Below are 25,802 nucleotides of genomic sequence, written 5' to 3'. Positions count from 1 at the left end.
GTTAGTTGAGTAGGTGGTTCACAACTTAATTATGAAGATGTAACGAGTAAATTTCGCGGCTGTGGTCCGGGCGTCATCGATTTATAATCAACCTTACTTTCGTTTTTTGGACACAATTAGAATTTAGTGACTGCAGTCGTCGGTAATCGCCCAAAACAGGACTTACTAAAATTCGTCACTGTTTCCGGGGACATTGTCCTTTGGAATTGTACTGAAAGTTGAGTGCAACTGCGGAAGTTAACTTCGAACTGTTTTAATATTCAATTTTCGGCCAGTCAGCGTGTGAACCAAATTAATGAAGCTTGTTTGTTGTGAGAAAGGAAAATACTGCTTTCAACTTGTAAATGGTGTGGTCGCAAGATGGTGGCAAATGTCTCGTGGATTCGTAAGGTATAAATAAACAATCAGTGAAAAATCATTTTGTGTACGAGAGACATCATTAAAATTCAACATCGCACATAACTAATATTCTGAGGGAAACATAAACTCACTCTTTCAGCATCCGAATATGCAAGTGTACCTTGTGAGTTACCCTTCGAAGACCAAAACGTAAAATATCTGAGCTAGTCCGGCGGTCTTTGGAGTGTAACAAACTTCTTTGTTAGTGAATGTTGCCCAACCTATCCTCCTGTAGCTTATGTTTACCTGTGAATACAGAAGACTTATTTAATGATAAAACTGAGTAAAACATACAGTTTTGGTAACCTAAACTATCTGTAATAACCTATTGAATTTTGAATCTTGAATCTTGTTATAATTACTTATTATTTTTGTAAGAGCAAGCAATGTATTTTATTTAAAGCCAACTGTTTTGTGTATTCATATGAAATTGAAGACAGATATAATATGTGGAAATAAAGTGTAATGTTTCTATCGAATTGATATATTCTTAAAGTAATATAAAAACCTGATTTTGAACATTTTTCTTTGCAGTCATAATGTTTTACAACCCATTGATTGATTTGTGCTACATAAGATAGTTTGAAAGGAGAATTTTCAGTAACAAAGCACATTGTTGTGAAAACAATTTAATTTGTAATTCAGCTGCTAGCATATGTAAAACATATTCTTCCCTAACCATATCCACCATAGCAAGTATAAACAGAGAGGCCTCTAAAGGTAAGGGTTTGTATGTGTACATGCAAAATGCTGTCTTTACTAAACATATTTTTTTACTCAAAAGGTTTTTTTGGTTTTGAGCTGTTTAAAACAAGTCCAAAATGTCAAAATATATTTTAACAAGCACAGTGAAAAGCAGGCACTCAATAAAGGCATATATTACCACTGCCAAATGATTTCAGAATTTAATTTATTTAGTTGATAACTACGAAATATATTTTACTATCTCATAGTCGCTATCAGACTGTCTGGTGCTTTGGCCTAATAATAGCAGCTATTCAGATGACAAATACCAAATTATACAGCAGCACAAACACAATGCTTTCTAATAAATCTAACAACCTTTGATTTTGCTGTATGCGGGGATAATAATAATAAGTAATACACAATTATTTTACTAATAAATGAAAATATAAATAACAGCCATAATTTCTTTAAAATATAATAAGGCAATCAATTATAAAAAATTAAGAATATAGTGGATATGAATTATTTTTAAGATGAAACTCTTCTTTTTTAATGGAGGTATCTCTGTAAAATGATTGTGTTAGTGACTCGTTTTTAACTGTTGGAGACTGTTTGCTTAGGGAGGAACTAAAGAACACTTTGAATATTGTCATGTGTGCAAATGCAGATCAGTCTGCCCTCCACTCTGCTCCCTTCATCTTCTGAACTAAATGTTAAGCTTGGCTCCAGTGCCTCAACTTATTTGTAAAATGAACGCATACATATGCATGCTACCAGATGACACAATTAACATTTGACTTACTATCTCATAAGCCTCTCACTTGGCCAGCTGGGCATCTGTGCTGGTCTGGTAAAGAGAGCGAGTAAAGAGACGCTTTGACCATCACATTGAGTTGGGCGCTGCATATCTCTTTGTTGTTGCAGCCGATTATACAGGGTGTTCACATTTTGGAAAGTCAGGTACATGAAGGAAAATTCAGGAAAGCTGTAATTTGTCAGGGAAAGTCCGGGGAATTCTCCAGTGGTAGTAAATTTGAGGGAAAAGACTGTAAAATAATTTTTTTATATGGTGTTTTAAAGTGTAGTAATACACACTATAAAATGATGTATGTAAAGTTCTTCTGAATGTAAAAAGAAATAAAGTAAGTAAAAAGAATGAGCTAAACCAGCTCTGGGAATGGTGGAAGTTGGACTTTCTGTATTTCTTTCAGAAAAGCAAAATAGGTAAATTATTCAAAAATAAAATTAGTCAGGGAAATTTGGCTTTACATTTGTGTGAACACCACGTTATCATTTCTGGGAGATTTTGAGTTCATTAAAGGTTATGATAATGTAATCCAGAGATTTGAATCGGAGCCCAGCTCGGCTGGGTACCTCAATCTCCAACATATGAAGTATTTGGGCCTGATGCGTGTTATGTGCTGGTCTAGGCCTCAGACCTTGGTGGTCATTGTTGGTCAAGCAGGCTCGAGTTGCCTGACGTGCATCGGGCCATACAAGTCATCTGCTTGAACAGCTTTCGATTTATCCAACAGCTCATAAGCTTTTCTCAGAGCTATTTTACTCATTTATGTAGCATACAATAATTATTTTAGAAAGAATTTTTAATATTTGGATTTGAAAATTATATGCATAAAATGCATTAAAATCCTTTTCTAAAGCTTTGTGTACTACTTTATTATTCTTAGTATATTTATAAGGTTTCATTTAAAAAAATAATTGTAGAAATTTTAATCTTCTTAAGATAACAAATTTAAGCCCTCACATAAAAAAAGCTTTATAGTTCAGACTTGATTCTAACTAATAAATATTGGAAAAATTACTATTTTTATATTTAATATCTAGGTAAGAAAATAAGTGTTTCTATAGTTTGAATAAAGTTTTATTGAATTCTCATTCTCTGTTCCACAGTTTTTTGAACAGGGTATTCCTCACAGTGTGAAACTGGGCACAACGCTTGCGATTTGGACAGACTGCATGTTGCCACGGGTGCCCGCTAGGTTACAGTGCGTACGCTTGTAATGGGAGCCTCGTGCAATAGTGACAGCCATTAGCGGTGACGAACGGGTGTCCTGAGATCGGGCCTGTGTGAATCGGTCATGAATTGTATCTTAGGTGTGGTTTTGTATAAATGGACAAATGAAACATTTAAAATTTTTATGAAAATGAAGTGTTTGTCTTATCGGTTGTGACTAGTGGTTCCCTACTTGTGGCACCATGCAGTTTAAAGGTATCGGGATGTGACTAGAGGTTTTCGGAAGTCTTTAGACATTGTCATTGCAAACGGAGCATGCTAGCCTGCGCTAGACTTGGCTTGTGCATGTCTCTCTGACCTGCATCCCAAGGCAAGGCACCCACAGCATGTCTGCAAGCGTTGACTTCATGCTGAGCCTTGCCCAACTTTGTGACCGGGGCCTTAGGCTTGCTGTCACACCTCTATGTATTGTGACTTTCTGAAGACAAGCACCATTCATTATTCATGACTTTAGTTTTCTTGAGGTAATGGAAGCAAATTCCTCAACTGTTTTGATACAGCTGAAATGGTTTTTATTTTCATAAACCAAGCATGGTGTGCGCTGTGTTGTGAGGTACTGCTTGTTTCCGTGCAGGACGACAACCTGACGTGGTACACGGAGGATCCGGATGTGACACCGTGCTTCCAGAAGACTGTGTTGGCATGGCTGCCCTGCGTCGTCCTGGGGGCCCTGACGCCAGTTGAGGCATACTACTTCCTGTGCAAGTGCAAGGGCTTCATCCCCTGCAACTGGCTCAACATGACCAAGCTGGTGCGTGTTGGCAGTAAACAGAATTACATAGCAAACTGCTCTTAGAGACATCATTTATAAATAATTCTTTATAACTGGTGTTTCACAATCAGGACGTATAAGTATAATAGAGAAGTTAATATCAATGCCTGGAAGATTGCAACACCAGTTATTTACATTTACTCATTCAGATTAAAAATCATAATTTAGGATGGGTTTATCCTGAACTTTAATAGAGATTAGAAAAAAAATAGGCCTACGATATGCTTGCCATTTCGGTAAGGAATTAATTTTAAACCAGTCTTACTAAACATTATGCTTTATATTGATCTTCAAGCAATTACGAAGCTGACTACTATCAAATTCTAACACATTAATTTAACAAAAAAAACAGGCTTACATAAAGCATGCCTTACTTAAATCATTAATAAGACTATATATTAATGTTCACTATCAGAGTATAACATTAATAGACTAAGGGTGTGGTTAAGCAGAACACAGAATTACTTCAGGTGACCAGGTTTAAGTAAACATGTTTACAAACACGAAAGTGTACGGTTACACGGCAGTTGGTATAAGGTGTGTTCAGCTCCAAAACTGAATGAAAATCGAATGAATGTGTTGTGGATCCTGTTTATTGTACATCCTTTAGAGAATTACCATCAGCAACAATTTTAAAACAATAAAATATTTACCTATTTTGGTTGCAGTCGGCAAAATATTACACAAACTTGTGCCAGGGACATTCTCCATCTTGTGTTTTTTTCAAAGGATTGTTTATACTCTCAATACTCATCAGGCAATCAGAGGCTTATGTAGAAGAGATGTCATTTTGAACTACTTTGTCAAAAGTAGTTGAGAGTCCCGTGTAACCGTGCTCTAGTCCTCAACCAGCAAAAGGATTCATAAAAATATTTACTGACCTTTAATAATTTAAAGGCAATGTGTCAAAATAACAAACTTTAAATTTAACAATATTGTTGTTATTTAACCACCATCCTTGATACTTCCCATGTAGATTCTAATGGAGCAGTGCACCAACTTAAATTAATCTTTGACTAAAACACTTGCTATTAAAACTCTACTAAGAACACACCAATTTTTTGCCGATAATCGTTAAGCATTTAGCCTTTCTTCCTGCCACACTATGTATCTTGAGTCTTTGCTTACATATAAACACAGTTCATAGTGAGTGAAAAGTTTTCATGTCGCTGGCTCCTGTGCATATGGGAGTTAAAATTTCACTCTCCAGCCAGGTATGATTCGTCACCTGTCACGCTTCCACTGTGAGTCCACAGCTCTCTGCTAGAAAGCATTGGTTTCACTTGACTCACCTTCATGACCAACACTCAGTTATTGTTGTGCCTGAACGTAAATAGATTCCCAAAGAAGAGTTTACATAAATTTTTTTTTATAATTAACAAATAAAGTAGAATCTCACTAATCCGGCACTACTAAAAACCAGAGGGTACCAGATTATTGGAATGTTCGGATTACTGGATTATATAGAAAAATTCATAATAAATAAAATAAAGCATTTCATAAAGAGAATGTAATGTATTTGTATTCATGTTCTATACTTTTTTTATAACTGTAACATATCTCACAACTAACTACATAATTACATAGTTTTAAAATTATCCTTGATTAAGGTCTATTTTTGTGCAACTTGTAGTCCTTTTTTAAAAACCTTTTCTCGCATGTTTCGAAGAATTATAATATCTTTAGCAGATACGCCGTTTTCTTCAGCCCATGTTATGTAGGTATTGAAACAATTAAATGCTGTATCTGGTTTTACTTTTACAGTTGTAGTAGTTGGTGGCTTCAATATTTCTACAAGGCTTTATTCTTCTTGTACTGCTTCACATATTTCTTCATCTGTCTTAATTTGCTCTGTTTCTTCGGTCCCTTCAAACCAAGAATTTAAATCTTCTTCACTTGTCTCGAATCCTCTTTCTGATAAATTTTGCAACCAATCAGCAATAAGTAGATTATCTTCTGTATCCCATTCTTCTGTTTCCTGTGATACAGCATTCAATGTAGGCCATAGATTTTTCCATGATGATTGGATTAAGTTAAGTGAAACAGAGTTCCCTGCATGAGCGAGAGAGAATGCAACATCGTTCAAATTAAATTCTTTAAGACTCTGTGTTATGTCACTGTCCTGAGAAATAATATGGATGAGCAATTTATTTTTATACAAGGACTTTACTTTGTGTATAACATTTGGATCCATTGGCTGCAATAAAGGCGTGCAGTTTGGTGGTAGAAAGATGGTTTGGATATTCCCATCCCTTGATCTAAGTTCTTGTTCTTTTGGGTAACCCTGTAGCATTGTCCAAGTACGAGTAAAGAGCTCTGGGATTGTTAGCTTTACCAATCACCAACAAATCCAATTTGTGTGTTCCAGTAGCATTTGAACACGGCATAAATGTGATTCTATCTTTACTCACTTTACGACCTGGTGCGCTCGCTTCTTTAGAGGATACAAATGTTTTATTGGGCAACAGTCTCCAGAACAGACCACTCTTGTTTGCATTATAGATTTGGTCAGGAAGAAGACCCAGTTCCTCTACTGGTATTATTTTTAATTAAATATTTTATTTACATTGTGTTTAATTGGGGAGAATATGGTTTACGTAATCCCCAGGTGGTAAAATTTCAAAATATGTTGCACCTAGTAATACAGATATACAAGCTGGCCATAAAAGAATGTCCCAGTTTTCAATTTTATATTATAACAGTTTAATTTAAACTACTTACAACAAATCTTATATCAAATTAAAGGTAAACTAACCTAGTTTTTCTTACAAATGTTCAATATGTGCATCTTTATTTATATGGCACACATCCAAAGGAAAACCAATTCTTCCTACACTTTAGTTAAGTCCGGAGTAGGTAATGGAAGCAATAGCCTCTTCAATTCTGTGTCTCAAATCTGGCAAATTATTAGATAGTGGCAGAACTTTTACAAAGCCCCAAAGGAAAAAATAGCATGGCGTTATGTCAGGTGAACGTAGAGGCCAGCAAAAAAGAGCTCTTGTCATCTCATCTCTTCACATTCAAACATTTGAAGTGCAAAGTTACAATGTACACCATAGTCATCTGGCTTTAAAGCATATAGCAACTGTAACTGGTATAGACAAATGTGTAAACATGTTCTTAAAACCTTCCACGTGCTCAGGAGTTGCCATTTTGCATAGGTGGAGCTGCAAGCGAGAAAACACAAGATGTGCTTATCTAAAACTTTTGTTACTCTTTAGTTAGGACCTGAAACCAACACTCTTCAATGCTTACAGTTGATACTATTAAAATTTATAACTGGGACATACTGTATTGATGCTAATCAAAAAGAGAATTAAAAAAAAAATACAATGTAATTTGTATAAAGCATAAGATTAATTTTATTTGCAATAAAATTAATACTAGCTATAAATTTGATGGATTATAATGTGAATGAAAATAGATTTTAATAAATATAGGTTTTATTTTTAGGTAGGAATCTGATTATTAACATTCTCCAGCAATTCCGCTTATTTTTTAGAAGAAACTATTTTAAGCTTTTAGTTCCTCATGCTTTGAAGTCTGTAAACTTTCTATTTTACTATCATGGATGTACCAAAATAAATATTATCAGTGAAGACAATTGTTTTTGTCATAAACAAAATTTTTTTATATATTACATTTTTAAGTAGTGCAGTGCAGCATAAATATGTAATTTTGAGTTTCTTAATACAGAAAAAAATTGTATATTCTAAAGATATTAATAAACACTGTAAATTTAACCCTGTATCTGGCTAGATAAGTGTGCTCTTTAAATGATTCATGCAATGGAGAATTTTGATTTTATTCAGTTATTTTGGACATATGCCATTGCAATTTTGCACTGTTTGTCATGGAAAAATTTCAAAAATAAAAAAAAAATAGATAAAAAATTCTCAGAAAACAAGACAGAATCAGGTGATGTCGGACAAATGGAACCAATGATGAAACTAACAACACAACGACGACAGCACAGACAACAAATGTTCAACCTCTAAATATCAGACAGCACAAAAATTCCGTTGAAGGAACTTAGTCATGAAAAATAATATAAAAACACAAACAAACAGTAGGCTAACAACAATGAGACAGATTAAATGCAGGCAGACAACAAACCTGGCCAATGCAGCAAACTTATAAACACAACAATGAAGATAAACCAATACGTAGGACAACACAATGACCATAGCACTGATGAACGCAGAAGGTTTCCAATGAAAACAGTTGTGACGTTACGGGAACTGACATCTGTTCCTGTCATCAGGTACAAGCAGACTGATATTGGACACTGGAAAACTATAGGTTTATATATGTTCAATACTTTGTTGGCTGATAATATTGCTATTCCTTAAGTTTCCTTTTAATTGGGTGGTCTTCCTGTGTGAGTGGTGCAGCATTTTCCCAGATGGATATTGTCCCAGGCAAGATTGGAAAGTCTAGATTTTTGAGTTTCACCCTTCTTTATGTTATTATTGTGCTCCTTAATGCATGTTGAAAGGGATGTGCCAGTTTCTTCTATCACATTCGCAGGGGATCTCCTGCACACACACATGCACACACGCACACATGCACAATCGCAAGCACGCACGCTCGCACGCACGCACACTCTCGCACACAAGATCCCCTGTTAATTAGGTTGCATGTACATAGGAGAATCTGGGAGGCCCCTTTCAACATGCATTAAGGAGCACATAAATAACATAAAGAAGGGTGATACTCAACAATCTAGACTTGCCAAACATGCCTGGGACAATAGCCATTGGATACTCTGGGAAAATGCTGCACCAGTCATACAGGAAGAACACCCAATTAAAAGGAAACTTAAGGAATCAGCATTTATTTTCAGCAATAGCATTATTATCAGTTAACAAAGTATTGAATTAAAAAATAAATAGATTTCCCAAAACGTCGCAACTGTTGTCACTGGAAACCTTCTATGTTCGTCAGTACTATTGTAGTTGTGTGGTCCATTGTCCAGGTTTGTTGTCTGCCTGCATTTAATCTGTCTCATTGTTGCTAGCCCACTGTGTTCGTCTGTGTTGTTATATTATTATACATGACTAAGTTCCTTCAACGGAATTCTTGTGCTGTCAGACATTTAGAGGTTGAACATTTGTTGTCTGTGCTGTCGTCGTTGTGTTGTTAGTTTAATCATTGGTTTCATTTGTCCGACATCACCTGATTCTGTCTTGTTTTCTGTTAATTTTTTATCTTTTTATTTTTTATTTGTATTTTTTTCAGAATTTTTCCATGACAAACAGTAGTAAACTGCAATAGCATATGTAAAAAAAACTGTATTAAATTTGATATGTGTGGTTCCTTTTTGCAGTAGCTTACATGTAAAAACATGAAATATATGTGTGCTATTTAGATGAATTTTAATTAACTAAAGCAGGGTTTCTGTTTGATTTCAATTATTTTTTACAGGTTATCTGTGGATTGTTATTTGTTCTGAATATCACTGACTTGATATTCACCATTTATCAAGCTTCTCAAGACTTTGAAGTCTTTCTTGTGGATTACTGGACACCTGTCATAAAGGCAGCAACATTTGTAAGCATTTTTAAAAGTGCCCATTTTAAACACTATCAAAATATATGTGTTTATGTTCCCCCATCGAACTTTTGAGGGTTATAGTCAATTCCAGGTACCAGCAGCACTTAATCTAGAGTACATATATAGAGTGTCATTGGTTGTGTTGTACGCATGAGTTGCATATAAGCAGGCACAACTACCACATGTTGTCGCTGGGTCTTGCAGTCAGCTAGGTTACTGTGCTGTTAGAAAGTGGCACGGAGGAAATGTCCCTGCATTAGTGGCACCTGTCGCTACTGATCAGTCTATCCCTTCCTGCTGACTGACTCACTTGCTGTTCCTTCAAAACTAAGAATCGTACTAGCACTGTGCAAAGCGATGTATACCATGTATGGTGGAAAAAGTAAGTTTTTAGGTGTAACGGGCTAAGAAAGAAACTGCAAGCGTGTGGAAACATGAGTAACGTTTGTTAAGTTTCAATATTTTGGATAGGATCTTTTGTAATAATAACTACCTCACATGTGGTGTTGGTCGTAGAAATAACAGACCAAAATTGATTGTAAGTCGATCCTTAAGTTACGAGATATTGAGAAAACTCAAATTTAGTTTTCTTCTCACTACATGTCAGGATCACTATTACCTTCAGCATTACCCTCACTATTTTCATGATTTTTTTTAACACGTTTCATCTTTTGCAATTCATTTGTTTGCATTTTGAACGGTATGATTGCGTACATCAAACTTTAATAAAAGTATAAACAAAAACTTATTTTCAATACCGTCAGAGTTCATCACAATACAAGATGGGGGCACACAAAAAAAAACTCAACATAACCACAAACTTTTAGTACATACAAGTCCACCAAAATCAAACAAACTTTCTGAGTATGTAGATTAATCAAGTAGAAGTGGACACAGCTTGACCTATCCCTGGTACTCTAGAAGCATCATCACTGCCTGGGTGCAGGATGCTGATGTGCCCAACTGTCACTGGAGCGGGGCAGTTTTACCTTAGCAATGAGCCAATATAATAATGTGCAGGTGTGAGATCATTTGGATCTGACAAGAGTGATGATACATAATTCAAAACTGATTCTGTTTGGGTGAAAATGATTATTAATTCCTCAAGTGTAGGGATATGTTGACCAATAACCCTCTTGAAATAGTACTTAGCTGACTAATGAGAGCTTTCCACAGACGTTCAAAATGTGGTGTAGATGGAGGATTGAAGCCATTGAATATTTTTGTTGGCCAATTTTTCAGCAACAGTGAGCAATTTGGGGGGAGTCATTAGATAATTCTGCAGCTCTGAGAATTGTTACTAGCACAAACAAACGTTATGCCATAATCCTCATGTACATCCTTACACACTACTCTTCTAAATGTAATACTAAATAAAGCATTTCAAAATGCATTTGTTGAGAGAACAGATAAAATAAAATTCTAGATGAATGACCTTAGTTATCAGATAAACAAACACAAATAGGCTTTCAATACTTTGGCAATACTTTGATGGGAAATGGACCTTGAAAATCAATACCTATAGTTAGAAAAGGTCTTGCTGCTTGAATTCTTTTGGCTGGAAGAGTCTCCATTATGAGTTGGGTAAGAGTTGTCTTGAAGTGGAAACATCGTAGGCACTTGAGCAGTCTGGCCTTAACTGTACTCTTACCAGACACAATTTAGAACTCACAGTGGATATTAGCAAAAGTAGAAGCGGTTCTAGCATGGTGATGTGGTAAAAGTTAATAACTCAGTAATATGACTCATTTTAGGAAACAATATAGGATGTTTTACCACATACTCAACATCAAAGTGCTGTAATCATCCTCAGACACAAAATACTATCAGGGTCAAGAAATGAACATAGTCTTCTTATGCCAAGTGAACACTCTTTTTCCTAGTGAAGAAGTTCAGTGTCTGCCTCAGATGAGTCCTGCTGAACTTGCTTCACATAAAGCCTATGTGCACATTCAAGTTCTGCAAAGCTCAAAGGACCAGTCTTCTGCTCCACTCTTGAGATTGGGACCATATCTTAATAAATAAGCCATGATTCTTTTAAAATTCAACCGTGATGAATGTTTCTGAATATATTCACGTATGTTGAGGCAAGGATGTTGACCTATGAGAGAAACTATTTTCACCTTCATTTCATACTCCTTCCTTGTGAGCTGGGGCAGCCGTGCAGGATCTGGCACCTCAACATGTGACTGATAAGTTCTTCAGGGATGGATGAATGCACAATCAGTAGGATTATCACATGATGGAACATGCCACCAATGTATTTGTACTTTGCGGTCTTGAATGTATGACACATGGTTAGCCACAGATGTTTTGAGGTAATGTGGAGCAATTCGTATCTATGCTGGTGCAACAGTGGAGTCACGCCAAGTTGTAAAGCATTTGACTGTGATATGTTTAGACAGAATACGTTCTGCAGTCTCAAAAAGTTTGAGAGTTAAATATGTTCCAAGTAGCTCGACAAGAGGGCATTACCATTTTCAGATTGAGATTTAGCTAATTGAAATTTAGCAAGCAATAAATAATTTAATGAGTGTCTAAGCATCGCAGGTACACAAATGCTGAATATCCATAGCTAAAAGCATGACTAAAATCATGAATTTGGTAGGTTTTTCCACCCACCGCAGATATGATGCATGGAACATAGATATGACTAAGTGCAGGAAGTTGAGAAGTGAAATTTTGCCAAGCTCCCCAATCAAGTCCTAGTTTCCAGTTCTCTGTGGAAACAGCTTGGCTTTGAAACACAACCTGTTATCAAATCCAAAGGAGCATAATTTGTGCAATTTCTGACAAAATACCTCATTTTGACATGCTCCTGGAAGCTTGGTGAATGTGATATAAGACTGCACCAGTTGTTGAATCCCACTCAATGCCTGGCACCTCATCTACTTCCTTGCTACAAAATATTCTGGTTAGATTTGGTTTTCCATTTGTTGATGTTGGTTTTCTTATTATGTTTTGCTTGGGGTCATTCCTGGCTGATCCATGCTTTTGTGAGAGATTTTTATGTACAAAAATCTTGGATTATGCGGATTAATATGGCATTAGTTGGCACATGTAAATATTTTATTCATTTTCTAAATAGTAATCTTATTTGAAATATCAAAGACATACTTTGAACTTACAATAAAACCCTGTTAAGACTTTTTCAAGGGACTGGATGCAAAAACTTCTTACAGGGAAAACTTTTTAAAAGGGATATATATGTATATGTATATGTGTGTGTGTGTGTGTGTGTGTGTATATATATATATATACACACACACACACACACACACTTCAAAAGTTGCTAAATAATAACAAATTTTACTCAAATGATGTACTGTATTAACTCATAAATGACACCTATTATTTTCACCGTGGTGCAAAACTATACAAGTACAGTAAAACTCACTCACAACATTCCTGCATAATGAGTTTTCCCATTTATTAAGTTCACAAAATTATTCCTTTGAACAATTCCATATATCCCCATGTTACTTTTTCCCAATCATAACGTGTACGTTAATAGATGCTTCCCATAAATAACATTGCATTTGTGGAAAGAAATAAAATAATAATATTTATCTATAAACTTTTAAAATGTATTTATCGTTAACTAAAAAAAAAATGTGTATTTCCAAAGATTGAAATAATTTGAACTGCACCTGACTGTTAAAACCTTTGTCACACCCACCCGCTGTTAAAAGTATTTTTCGACCAATCATCTGCTTGCATTTGTATAGACTGAGAGACTGTTCCATCTCCATGCCATTTTCCCATAACATCTGTCGAATGATTAACACACTCGAAACTAGATACGTTCGTTTTATGTAAAATAAAATATGTAGGTACACGTTATTTCATGTTCGGACAAGTTACAATTACAACGTTGTAATAAAGTGTAAATAAACTGCTTCCGTGGTTTAGTGCTTGCCTGGTTGTATTCCGATTTCTGACGTGCTGTGAAAAATGATAAATATTGGAAATAGTGAAAATTCCCATGAGTTCCCCCGACATCTTTATTTATTTATTATACCGTCGAAACCTGTGCCACACGTGTGTATATTTTGACAAATCTGCTGAACGTTATTTGTGGGAAACATCTATTAACTTAAACGTTATGAATGGGAAAAAGTAACATAGGGATATATGGAATTGATCAAGGGAATAATTTTGTGAACTTAATAAATGGGAAAACTTATTATGCGGGAACGGCTTAAGTGAGTTTTACTGTATTTCAATAACAAATTTTTACCTTCAGTCAAACTTGACAACATTGTTTTACCTATGCTTTGAAATTAATTAATCTAACACTCAAACCAAATTAAATATTAAATCAAGAGTTAAATAAATTTTTAAATTGAGTCCAAAAGAGAAAAATTCTAATTTTAAGACAATGCAGTGAAACATAATACATTAACTGAAGAAGATGTTCTCGGTGTGTTAAAAAGGTTTGGCATTGCATATTTGTAAGTCAGTTGAAGGTGATGTGTGCGATGGCAGCTGCTGTGTGCCGTGCTGATACACTACAGTTGAAGGTGATATGGTGATATGGTGATATGGTGATGTGTGCGATGGCAGCTGCTGTGTGCCGTGCTGATACACTACAACAGGAGGAGCGGGCTGCGTACGTCGGGCCCACAGTTTGTGTTCTGGCTGTTGTCTGCGCTGCTGGGGGCCGTGCAGTTCCGATACCAGATCAGGAGGGCCCAGTTAGAGGTGAGTTCTATTCTCTCGTGATGTGAAATTATGCTAACAATGGTTTTTGAATGGATTAAAGCAAAAATCAATTTTTGTTAAGAATACAATCCCTTTTTTTTGCACATGAATTATTTGAACTTACTTTGCAGGAAAACATTCTAACTGGTGTTTTATTAAATTGGTTTTACTAATAATTGGTAAAGAATGCTATCATTAGCTTAGTGTTTGACCTTTTCGGTTCTGTTAATATTAGAGGTCGGCGGGTACCCGTCTTTCCGGGTATTTTTCGGGTAGTTAAATTACCCATGGCTCGGGTTTGGCACTTTTATACCCGAAAATTTTCGGGTCGGACGTCTAATAAAGAAAAAAAAATTAAATCTTGGTTAACAACATTCGGCCACGTTTAGGTCACTTTTATGAGGCCCGAGTAAACTAAAATTAATACATTAATTTTCAAATACTTTTCAATCATATAAATATGTCTACATGTAGGCCTGCAGTATTTTTTTACGTCTGGTTTATTATTTTGGTAGGCCCATGAACTTTTCTTTTTTGACAGGGTTTATTTTCCAATAACCTATTATGGCTATTAACTGTTATATAATCTGAAATTGTAGCTACATTCAAAAATGTATTGTGGCTACGGGAAAATTTCAAACCACGTCTTCTTTAATATAAAGATGTCGGGGGAACTCATGGGAATTTTCACTATTTCCAATATTTATCATTTTTCACAGCACGTCAGAAATCGGAATACAACCAGGCAAGCGCTAAACCACGGAAGCAGTTTATTTAACACTTTATTACAACGTTGTAATTGTAACTTGTCCGAACATGAAATAACGTGTACCTACATATTTTATTTTACATAAAACGTAACTAGAGGTAAGCGATCAAAAAAGTAAACAGTGATCGCCATGACGCCATATTTGCCAACTTTAAAACTTCCTACGTTCCAACTCGTGTCTTATCTCAATAATTTGACATCGCTCATGAATATAAGAATATTAATACTAATGCTGATTTGAACACGTTTTTAAATTTTAAAATAACGTTTTAACCTTTTAACTACTATAACAGACTTTTCCAAGTACGTGAAATATTTATTAATAATTAACTTACTAAAACAAAACTGATAAGTTGTAAACAAGAATGTTCTCCACGAATGGAAGTCTTTCTTGTTTCTTCCCTTCAATGTTTTAACGTGATCGGTAACATTGTTAAACGTAAGTGTACTGTTAATCAACTTACAGTAACTTACTGTGGTCTTATAGAATATTTCTTTGTGAGAAAAATAATTTAAATGTACATTTTTTTGTGAAGAACGTGTGAAATATTTTCAAGAAATTGGTTGATTATTTTGATTCTTGGATACCAGGCTTAGTCCCATTGTCGTTACGTCTATATTATCATTATTGTCTGAACATTTTAAAATTTTATGCTCATTGTTATCATGTTAAAAACTAAAGGTAGTGATGAAAATGAAAATGAGCCTAAGAAAAAAATTCAAAATACATTAGGGCAGTTCTTGCATACCACAAAATCAACTGAAAATGTGGTAAGTCCTTCAAGCAGTGTCACCAGCACATGTGCACCTGCTACTTCTTTTTGTACATCTGTTTGGCAACATTTCGTGAAAACCGATCCTAAAAATGCCAAATGCAAATACTGTTCACAAGTGATGAAAGTTGATTACGGTAACACTTGGAGTTTGCAAAGACACTTGAAGAAACACCCACTTCAACATGCAGAGTTTTCTAAAGCACAGGAAAATTACATACAAATGAAAACTAAAAGGAAAATTGACTGTACTCAACCGAAAATGATCCAGAAAAAATTAACTGACACACAAAATGTTTGGGCACATGATCATCCCAAAGCTGTGGCTTTAACCAATCCTTAGGAAAGTGGATGGCACAAAGCTTACATCCCTACACATTGTGTGAAGGAGAAGGCTTGAAGGAGACACTGAAATTGGCAGAACCGCAATATGTTGTTCCATCTGCCTCAGTCTTTACTAGATCTGTCATTCCATATATAGTGAAAGAAATTAGAGATGGAATGAAGTCTACTTTTGAAAAGGAAATTAACCAAATTACATCACTTTCGTTTACCACTGACATGTTTACATCTAGGGCTACAAATTCTTATCTTGGAGTCACATGTCATTTCATCAAAAATGATTTCACTCTTGCCAACATGTGCCTTGGTAATTATTCATTTAAGGAATCTCGTTCTGGGGAGAATATAGAAATCAAACTGCAAGAAATATTTCACGAGTGGGAGCTGAATGATGTCTGTATGTGTATACCTTTGTACATGGTTACAGACAATGCACGTAACATTAAAGTTGCTATTGACATGGCTGGCAACATTACTCACTTGAAATGCTTTGCAGATTACTTGCAACTTATACTCAAGGATGCAAAGAAAACCCTTCCTGGCTACAGTACAATGCTGGCCAAGGCTAGGCACATAGTGGGACATTTTAAGCACAGTGCTGTCTGTACAACTACTAAAGGCCTCAATGCTTGTGACACCAGATTAATATGTGCAGCTGCTAGCCTAACTGTTGTTGCTATTTATTATACTTGTCTTGTATTGACACACAGATTTATATATACATATGCACATATGCTTGTGTGCAGGGATACAGTTGATAACAGGTATATTATAATATTACAAAAAACACAATGGTAATTTTAATCATTTATTAATGAAAGTCAGAATTATCTCAGGTTTTTAGCAAAAGGAAAAAAAAATATTATTGCTTTCAAAATTTTAATACTAATTGTTGGCACTGCAGAACACATATATAAATTTGGAAAAATGTCTGGAGTGACGATGCGCACATTTACTTAGCAATCAAATGTCTCTTTTGTTCGGGTCCAATATCGTATACACAGATTCAGTTTAGAATTATGATTTACATATGTTTTTACCTTGGCTAGATCAAAATAGTTTAAGTCGGTAGAGTTTTGATGCTCTCTCTCCCAGACCACTGGGTAAATAAAGTTGTGTGTTATACGAGTGTCAAATTAAATTCACGTAATTAATATTACAATATTTAAGTTTCTCAATGTCGTTCTTGAAGTTAGGTCACAAAATAAATTTGCTATGGGCATGATACGTGTTTCGTATTAACAAGATGGAGTAACAAACACAGTCATATATTACTCACGTATTTATGCACTCCTAGAATCTTTATCCTTTTGGATAAAGCCCTATTAATATACAATGACACTTAAACAATCCGTTTCTTTCATCCTTTTGTGCGAATGCCTGTTTCTAAATAGCAATTCTTCAAGATAGTTTTCGACGAAGTCATATACGTGTCCATTCATTGATAGGCCATTACATTCCCTCTTTTAAAACCTTCTTAATTTAAGTAGTTTAACAATGCGTGCCACATTTAAAATATGGCTCCTGATTGGCCGAGAACTAATGATAGTTACAAATCTTTTAAATGAAATACATCAATTCCGCGCGCAACAATAGCGCGGAACACAAAATCCTACATTACATTTAAAATAAAGACATTTAGTTATAAAATTTTACTTTAATAAACAAGGTGTCAAATCAATTTACCGTTACAAGTTCAATTGTTCTTAGAGGGGTCCTTGCAATTGCTAGTTCTCAAACGTTTGTTTCAGTCATAGAGCTTCAATTACATAGATATACATTAACAAATCCAAAGAGTTTTCAAATGATAAAAATATATGCAGGACGAAGAAATATAAATGAAAATAGTGTCGTGTCGTGTTGGTGTGCATTAGAGGCATGTAAGTGTGCTGAAATGTCAAGTGACCTAGTTAAACTCGGGTGTGGCGTGTACTGTAGAGCTGTGCGAGCCGCTCCGACGAGACCCCTGGAACACAGGACATGCGTGGGTGGTTAGCCCACCTGTGCAAGTCACGGGTGTCTCAGGCCGTATCATCGTGTAGTCGTGTTGGTGAACGGTAAATAAATTCACATGGGTTAGTACACTGCTGGTTGCCTTATGGACCAAACTGTTGCCTTCCGAAACAGTTTCGGTCAAAAGTAGGCTAAGCCAGTTGCTGCGTAGAGAGCCCAGAGGGCTGTTGTCACCTTATTCCTAGAACAAAAGGAGCCATGTCATTTGTTATCCTTGTACAGGTCGCAAATTGTAATTCAGGCCAAAAGCCTTCGTACATTATTTTTTATTTTAATATATTTTAATTATTTTTTTATTTTATATATGTTTTTTTATTTTATTAATTTTTTTTAATTTATTGTTTTTATTATTTTTATATATATTTATTATTATTATCTATTTCCTTAACCTAACTGTACAACCCCCCAGAGCCCTGCCCTGACAGGCATGCATGCCTCTCGGCCTGGATCCCCAGTGGGGTTTGGGGCAGAACCCCCTGCCAGTTGTCCTGCATGGCCCTGCCCTGACAGGGTGGGAGACGTGTGGTTGTACGCTCCACACGCAAGTTAGCGCGGCGGGACTGCCAACCAGTTTTGTTTGGAGGGGGTCGCGCTGTGATTGGCCGGCAAGCTACGAGGCCAATCGCGTGTCAAGACGGTGTTTACTCGTTGTTGATGAAGTGTTCGTGGCCCCGGGGAAGGGAATATTTAGATTGAAAAAAAATTCATGGCTTTACTGAAATTTTTAGAAGTTGAGACTTGTAATTCAAAATCCCATGTCTTTCCGAAACGTAACCGGCGCTGCAGGTGAAGCCAGACAGGCGGGCCACGCCCTTCAGCCCTAACACAACAGGCAGAGAACCCGAGGGGGCCGATCATACACCTGTGTGTTTCGGACCATTTTGAATTTCTTAAACAGGGTGGTAGAGTTGATGGAAAATGTTTAAAGAGCTCGATGTCGCTTCCTTTTTAGTTTTTAATTTAATCTAGGTTTTTTGTGTTTTCATTGCTCGGACGGGTCATAAATCGCTATTGAATTTATTAAGATGTTTTCATGTTGCGGTAGATCAAGGTAAAATTTGTTATTACTCTTTGTGATTATTTCTTTAATGTACGGAATTTTGAGTGCATTGTGGTATAGCTTCATTGCTGGTGTGTCGGGTGTAGTTTATGATAGCTCTTAAGAAGTTATTTTGCATTACCTGGAGTCGTTTGATATAGCACTGGGCAGCGTAGCCCCACACCTTAACATCCATAGAGAAGCTGCGGGCGTACGATTTGGGTGTAAAGTTGGAGCTTTTTCCGGCGTGGTAAATTTTGAGCTTTAAGCATCGGGTATAGATTCCTTAAATTTCCTGTTGCTATATTGGTTGATTTGTTAATTTGTTTATTGCAGAGCAGAGATCTGTCTAGTATTAGACCCAGGTGTTTGGCCTCGTTGACATTGGGAATAGTCTGTTGAAAGATTTGCAGTTCCCTGTCGGCTCTGCCTCTGCGTTTTGTTATTATTAGTGTTGATGATTTGGTTGCGTTTATTTTGATTCGACAGCGAGTGTAGTAATGTTCCAGAGCTGTTAAATGTCGCTGAACACATATCATGGCATATTTTAAATTACCAGATTGCTTAATAATTGCTACGTCGTCCGCGTACATTTGCACATAGGCGTTTTCGTGCGGGATGTCAGCTGTGTATATATTATAAAAGAAGGGGGAGAGTGGAGAGCCCTGAGGTACCCCAGCAGTTAGGTCTCGTGTGGTCGATTTAGCCCCGTCCAGAGCAACATAGAATTTGCGATGCCATAAATAGTGGGCTACCAGGTAAATGTATGTATCGGGAAAATTAAAAGTTATGATTTTTTGTAATAAACCTGGGATCCACACCTTGTTGAAAGCTTTTTCCGCATTTAGCATGGTCATTACTGTGTATGATTTGGAATAATTATTAAACCAGTCAGTGGCGTCTTCAATTATTTTTATTAGAGGGTGAATTGTGGAATGGCCTTTTCTAAATCCAAACTGGATGTCAGGAATTATGTTGTTTTTCTCTGCATGTTTTTTTAAACGTGATAGAAGTGCTTTTTCAAAAATTTTACTCGTGCTATTTAAAAGACTAATAGGGCGTCTGTTTTCTGAGAGTCCAGGGTTCTTCCCTGGTTTGGGTATAGTTATTATTTTTGCGAGTTTCCAGTATTCTTCGGGGGAATTTATTTGTGGGGGCTGATTTAATGTGTTTATTAACTCCTCTTTAAAGCCATCCCAGTCAGTAATTTTCAAGTTATTATGAAAAATCTGTATATTGTGGATGACATTGAATTTTAGTTGTGTTAGTATTGGCAGATGACCGGAGTTTAGTTCATCTAAGGTTTCCATATTTATTTGAGTGTTTGGAATGTTCGTTAATGGTATATCTAAAATGTCTGGAGCCCCCTGGTTTGGATAGCATGTCGGAGAGTCTGGGGCAAATATTACATAATTTGTTGCGGATGCATGATCGTGTAGAACCCTACCGTTTGCATTTGTTTGAGTGCATCCCCAGTCCGTGTGTTTGCTGTTAATGTCCCCTGCAATGAAAAAGTGTTCCTCGACCTCCATAAGTTTATCTAAGTCTTGACTTATGAGTGGGGCTTGTGGTGGCTTATATACACTGCAGACATACAGACATGTGAATTATTGTTACGGATATTTATGCTGGTAGCCTCTATGTATTGTAAATCATTTACAGTAATCGGATGATATTGAATTCCATGTTTAATCAAAATAGCTGTACCACCTCCGTGGTTGGGTCGGTCGGTTCTATAAATTGTGTAGCCACATACAGTCAAATTTCTCTGAAACGACCCCTCACGGTTCCCAGGAATAGGGTCGTAATAGAGGTCGTAATAGATGTTTCCCGAAATTTTCAGTTGATTTCTACTTCCCCCCCCCCCCCCCGACCACCCGCTACTCGCTAAGAAACCAGCCGTACAATGGCAGGATGCTGTCACTCACAATGCTAGACGGCTTTGCTTTTAACCCACTTCAACCTTCATGACAAGTCCGTCACCCTACAGACCACCTCTAAAGAAAATATGTCAAAAGACAGTTTATTTTTACTGGTTAGTTTACATGTACATTTTCTGCTTGCCGTAGAATAAACTATAACTCCGATGTCACGAGCCCCGGATTTAACGAAGCAGTGATTTTACGAATACATTCTCGGGAACCATCAAAAAGTTGGACATTTTGACCAAAATGTGAAAATCAGAAAAAATAAAAAAAATAAAAAACGAAATAAAAGATCATTAAAATCTGTTAATTTTAACACACAACTTATTTTTGTGTCGGCTTTAATACTTCCAATAATGTTCATGTAAGAATAACAAAAAAATAATGGGACATTTCCTTTAAAAATATGGCAGCGGTAGGTTCTGCAACGCGAGTGGGCGCACACGAAGCTCGCCCGGCTGGCTGGCGGCAGCGGCTTCATGACGCATAAGCTCACCCCTCCCACCCCTCGTTCACATTCTTCAAGACTAGCTCATCCCTCCCAGACACACAAACCATTTACAGTAGAATCCCGCCGATGCGACCCCCTCTGATGCGTCTATTCCGTTTATACGACCGTTTTTTGAGAAACCGTGAAAAATTTAAGCAGATAAATTTGAAAATTTGAGTAAAATCGTAAAATCGGCTGAAAAACAAGTCTGTTACACTTTGTTGGGCGCTATGTGTTCACGTTTATCTTGGCGGGAGCTGTACTGTAAGCTGGCAGGCATACAAAAGACAGCTAAAAATAGATACCACCCCTCTAGGCTATCCACGCGGCAGTGTCTAGCTGAGCTCGGCGCGTCCACTATCGCACGAAAAGCCATCTCAGCTGTCATGTTATCTTACCCGCCCGGCGGCTTTACGTCATACGTGACGTGATGCTTACCTCTTCCATCCCCTGCTAATTATTCAAGGCTCATCCCTCCCAGAGCCACAAACATTGTAAAAACAACCCCCCCCCCCCCTCCTTTACCAACTATCATAACAACACATTCCCACCCTGATTTCAACCTTCTGCGTGAGAAACTGTCAGCATCCTCCTCCCCTCCCACACCGCGTGCGACAAAAGCCAGGTTGTATAGTCCATTCTCGGTAAAATAAATATTTTTATGGGCTTATACGACTGTCCTTCGCTGTTAATGAATACTTTATAAGTTTAAGTTATTATGATACAATTTGTTTATTAGTCACACAGCAGTTTCTGCTGAAAAATCACTAATACCTCAAATTTTATTCAATAGAAAAATTTAGCAGGGCCGTAAATATATTTATTTTACTGCATAGTTAATTTCCATCTGAATTCCAACCTTTTTTTTTTTTCTACACTGCGAAGGAACAAGGAATAAATAATTGCTTGAGCTGTCAAAATAAACATCGCTGACGGCAGGGCGGGAGCGCATCCTGTCAGTCTGTCGCTGATTATATACTCCAAACATATCGCAGAATTTCAGGATAGCATTGTTCTTATATATTTTGTTTATAGCCGAATGTTTTCTTCCTGATCCACACAAGTTCCTTCGCCACGTTTTGAACGAAAACAAATAACCAGCCGGCTAGCATAGCTGAACTTGCGTGACATGGAATCCATTTAGCGCGAGTATTTGGATATTTTTTATTGGGGGGGGGGGGGGGGGGTAAAATTGGCCCGAATTCTCTATTGCGACCATTCCTTTTATAAGTTCGTTTTTCCGGCAACCGTGAGGGGTCGCATCAGCGGGATTCTACTGTAGTATCCTCCCTTATAACACCCCAACTTCGCTCTCCTTTGAAAAACCTTCAGTGAGAAAATGCTCATTTCATCCTCCCTTTTCCCGTTAAATTGGGCTATTATGAGGGAGGGGTAAGATCGTTGTAAATATTTTCGGACCCCTCCCTCCCCACCAAAACACGCCCAAAAAAAAAAGTATGTCAAAATATGTCACTTTTCACACCAAGTTCGAGTTCAGTCATCTCTGGCAAGGAATTTACAAGCTTTCAAACTTAAATATGAATGTATTTTAATAGCAAGGGTCCTATGAAAAGGAATATACCGAATAAAATCAAGCTGCTGTCACCAAACAAAGCATAAAACGGCCAAATGCGTGGTCGCTTCGTTATTGCTCGCGCGAGAGGCGAGACGTGGAAAGTTAGAAGAAAGATAAATGCGGGGGAGACAGACGGCAGCCAGTGTGTTTCCTGCGTGGGGAATAAGTGGCGTAGCCTTTTTTTTTTTTTTTTTGCTGGGAGAAGCGACCTTTTTCTATCAACCCACGGGAAAAGATAATTGCTTGAGCTGTCAAAATAAACATCGCTGCGGCAGTTAAAACAAGTCGAGGCGGGCGTGCATCCAGTCGGTCGCTGTGTATATCTACTCGAAAAACATAACATCTCAATTCATAACAAGATTCCTTATAACCTACACATATTGCCGGATGTTTTCAGCCTGATCCATGCAAGTTCTTTAGCCACATTTTGAATGAAAACAACTGCCAGGCCAGTGTTGTGCCGTGTTTTGAGGACACACAAAGCTTTTATCAATTTGCTGACAGTTTTAATATATTTTTACTCTCGTTAAAATAAAGCAGATAACGTGATTGTTAACAAGTACAAGCAGCATCCGAGATCGGCCGCAGCGCACGGTACGGGGAGAGGGTGAGCAAGGGCGAGCGAGCGGCCAACTATAAACACGTTGCCACAAAAACCTTTATCTGCACCCTGCCGGCAAAGGGACGTGGAATGGGTGTTGTCAAGCGCTGACAGCGGTCAACAGGAAGTGGTATCTAATTTTAGATATGCGCTGCCTACCGGAGTACAGCACAAGAGAAACGTAGTAACACGCTGCTCTCCACAAAAAACTTATTTTCTGTCCGATTTTCTTTGGATTTTCGGCAATTTTTGCACGGTTCCTTGAAATCGGGTTGTAATAGAGAGGTGGTCGCAATAAATGGGGTAGTAAAAAAAAGGTTTTACTGTATGTAAGATTTTACGTGTGGTTTGAAGAATTTTTCGGAAATGAAAGCGACATCAATCCCGTATACAAAAAGGCACTGCTCTAATTCGTACATTTTATGCTGAAGGCCTTGTGCATTAAAAATTAAAATCTGTAGTGACTTCCCCAGGTTTTGCGCCATTTAAGGTGTAGCGAGTTCTGCTATAGCGCTCATGAGAATGAATTGTCTTTCCAGTTGATCTGGTTCGTTTCTTATGCGATTAAAAAAGGGCCTGAGTTTCGCAAGGAGTTTTGAGAAATTACATAAATGGAGAATTCCTGCGAGCTTGGAGATCCCTTTGAATCTGTTTCTGTCAATCCTGTTTTGCACCGGGGTGTGTGTGCTGGGTTGAGAGACTTGAGTGGAGCCAGTTACAGCTTCTGAGGTCTGAGCGAGCTCTGTTGTTGTTTGTGGGCGCAGCTGGGGCTTGTTTACCACAGGTGCACGGTGCTGCACGTGTGCCTGGCGGGCGCGGGGGGTGGCACCTGATGTGTGATCGACCGTGTCTGGGGTTGCTGTTTGATTCGCCTATTTGCGACGATCTTCTGATATACCGGGCATTGTTTCCATGCTGCGGTATGTCCTCCGGTTTTACAGTTTATGCAAAATTTGGTTGCTTCGTCTGTCTGTGTGCATTGTGCCAGTGGTGGGTTACTGCAGTGTGCCTGAGTGTGGTCGAACTCCCCACAGCGTTTGCATTGTGCGATGTCCTCTGGGCGGGCCTTATATTTTTGAATGGTGACGGAAGTGTAGTAGATCGTTTTTACATTTAAAATACTGTCGTCTTTGGAAGGCGCGATGGTCATGCAAAATGTCCTCGTACGGATTAGCTTAAGTGTTCCTGTGTGGTCCGGTCGCATGATGTTAAAGTTTCTCACATCTAACACCTGGAAGCCTTTTTCCGAAAGCTCAGATTTTATGTCTTTCTCCAAGACTTTGGTGTATAAGCCCTTGATGACCACTTTTTTGTCTCGCTCGTCCGGATGCGCAAAAGTGTGATGATGGATGTTGTGCTCCTTCAGGTAGTTTAGCGCCAGTGCGTATCCCGCCCTGTTTTCGAAACTGAGTCGTAGTTCCCTCCTACTAAGTCAGGGTGGCCAATTGAGCCACCGTAAACCTAAGTGACTTACCCTGTACCAGGATCTAGTGTGGTAAACTACTTACAACCGATAACATTTCTTACATGTTTAAATAAGAACTAAAACTTACAGATAACTTATTGACTAAGTGGCACCACTTAAAACTAGACTTCTTAATATAACACTTCTTAACTTAAATATCTTATTAACTAGTACCATGATTTTTTTTTTTTACTTATAATTAGGACCTAGGAATTTTTCTTGAAATATCAACACTGTGTGTTGAGTATGGCATGCCGGAATATTAGCGCTGTTCCTTGTGTAAGGAAAGTAGTGAAGAGTGCCCCTACTTCATGTCAGGGTGCACCTTCTTCACTTGGGAGATGTGGACGCGCGCGCGAAATTCGCCAGAACTCGGGTCGGCTAGAGCGACGGTTACTGGCGTGAGGAATCGTTGTATCTGCCATGGGCCATTCCAACAATACGAAAGCTTGGCTGATCGCTTGTCGATAGCCTTGCTTAAGGTGTGTGCCTTGCACAGCACCAAATCACCTAGTCTGTAGGGATTGGGAGAACGTTTTCTGTTATATTTCTGTCTACTTGCCTCATGGGCTAAGTGCAGGTTTCTACGAGCTCTACCCCAGACTTCCTTAATGTTCCTCGGGTCATCTGGTAGTAACTCTTTCAAAGACCATTGA

General features: G+C 37.5%; 1 protein-coding gene across 1 annotated transcript in view; it reads left to right on the top strand.

The window, feature by feature from the left end:
- LOC134531251 (multidrug resistance-associated protein 1-like) overlaps positions 1-25,802 on the top strand; it is a 592,793-nt gene that overhangs the window by 60,414 nt on the left and 506,577 nt on the right. Inside the window, exons 3-5 of the mRNA XM_063366941.1 lie at positions 3,696-3,872; positions 9,321-9,446; positions 14,016-14,153. Coding sequence (XP_063223011.1) covers positions 3,696-3,872; positions 9,321-9,446; positions 14,016-14,153 — 441 coding nt within the window. The remainder of the gene's footprint in view (positions 1-3,695; positions 3,873-9,320; positions 9,447-14,015; positions 14,154-25,802) is intronic.

Source organism: Bacillus rossius, chromosome 3 (genome assembly GCF_032445375.1).
Source record: "Bacillus rossius redtenbacheri isolate Brsri chromosome 3, Brsri_v3, whole genome shotgun sequence".
Classification (NCBI taxonomy): Eukaryota; Metazoa; Arthropoda; class Insecta; order Phasmatodea; family Bacillidae; genus Bacillus; species Bacillus rossius.
This window is presented reverse-complemented; position numbering and strand designations above follow the sequence as displayed.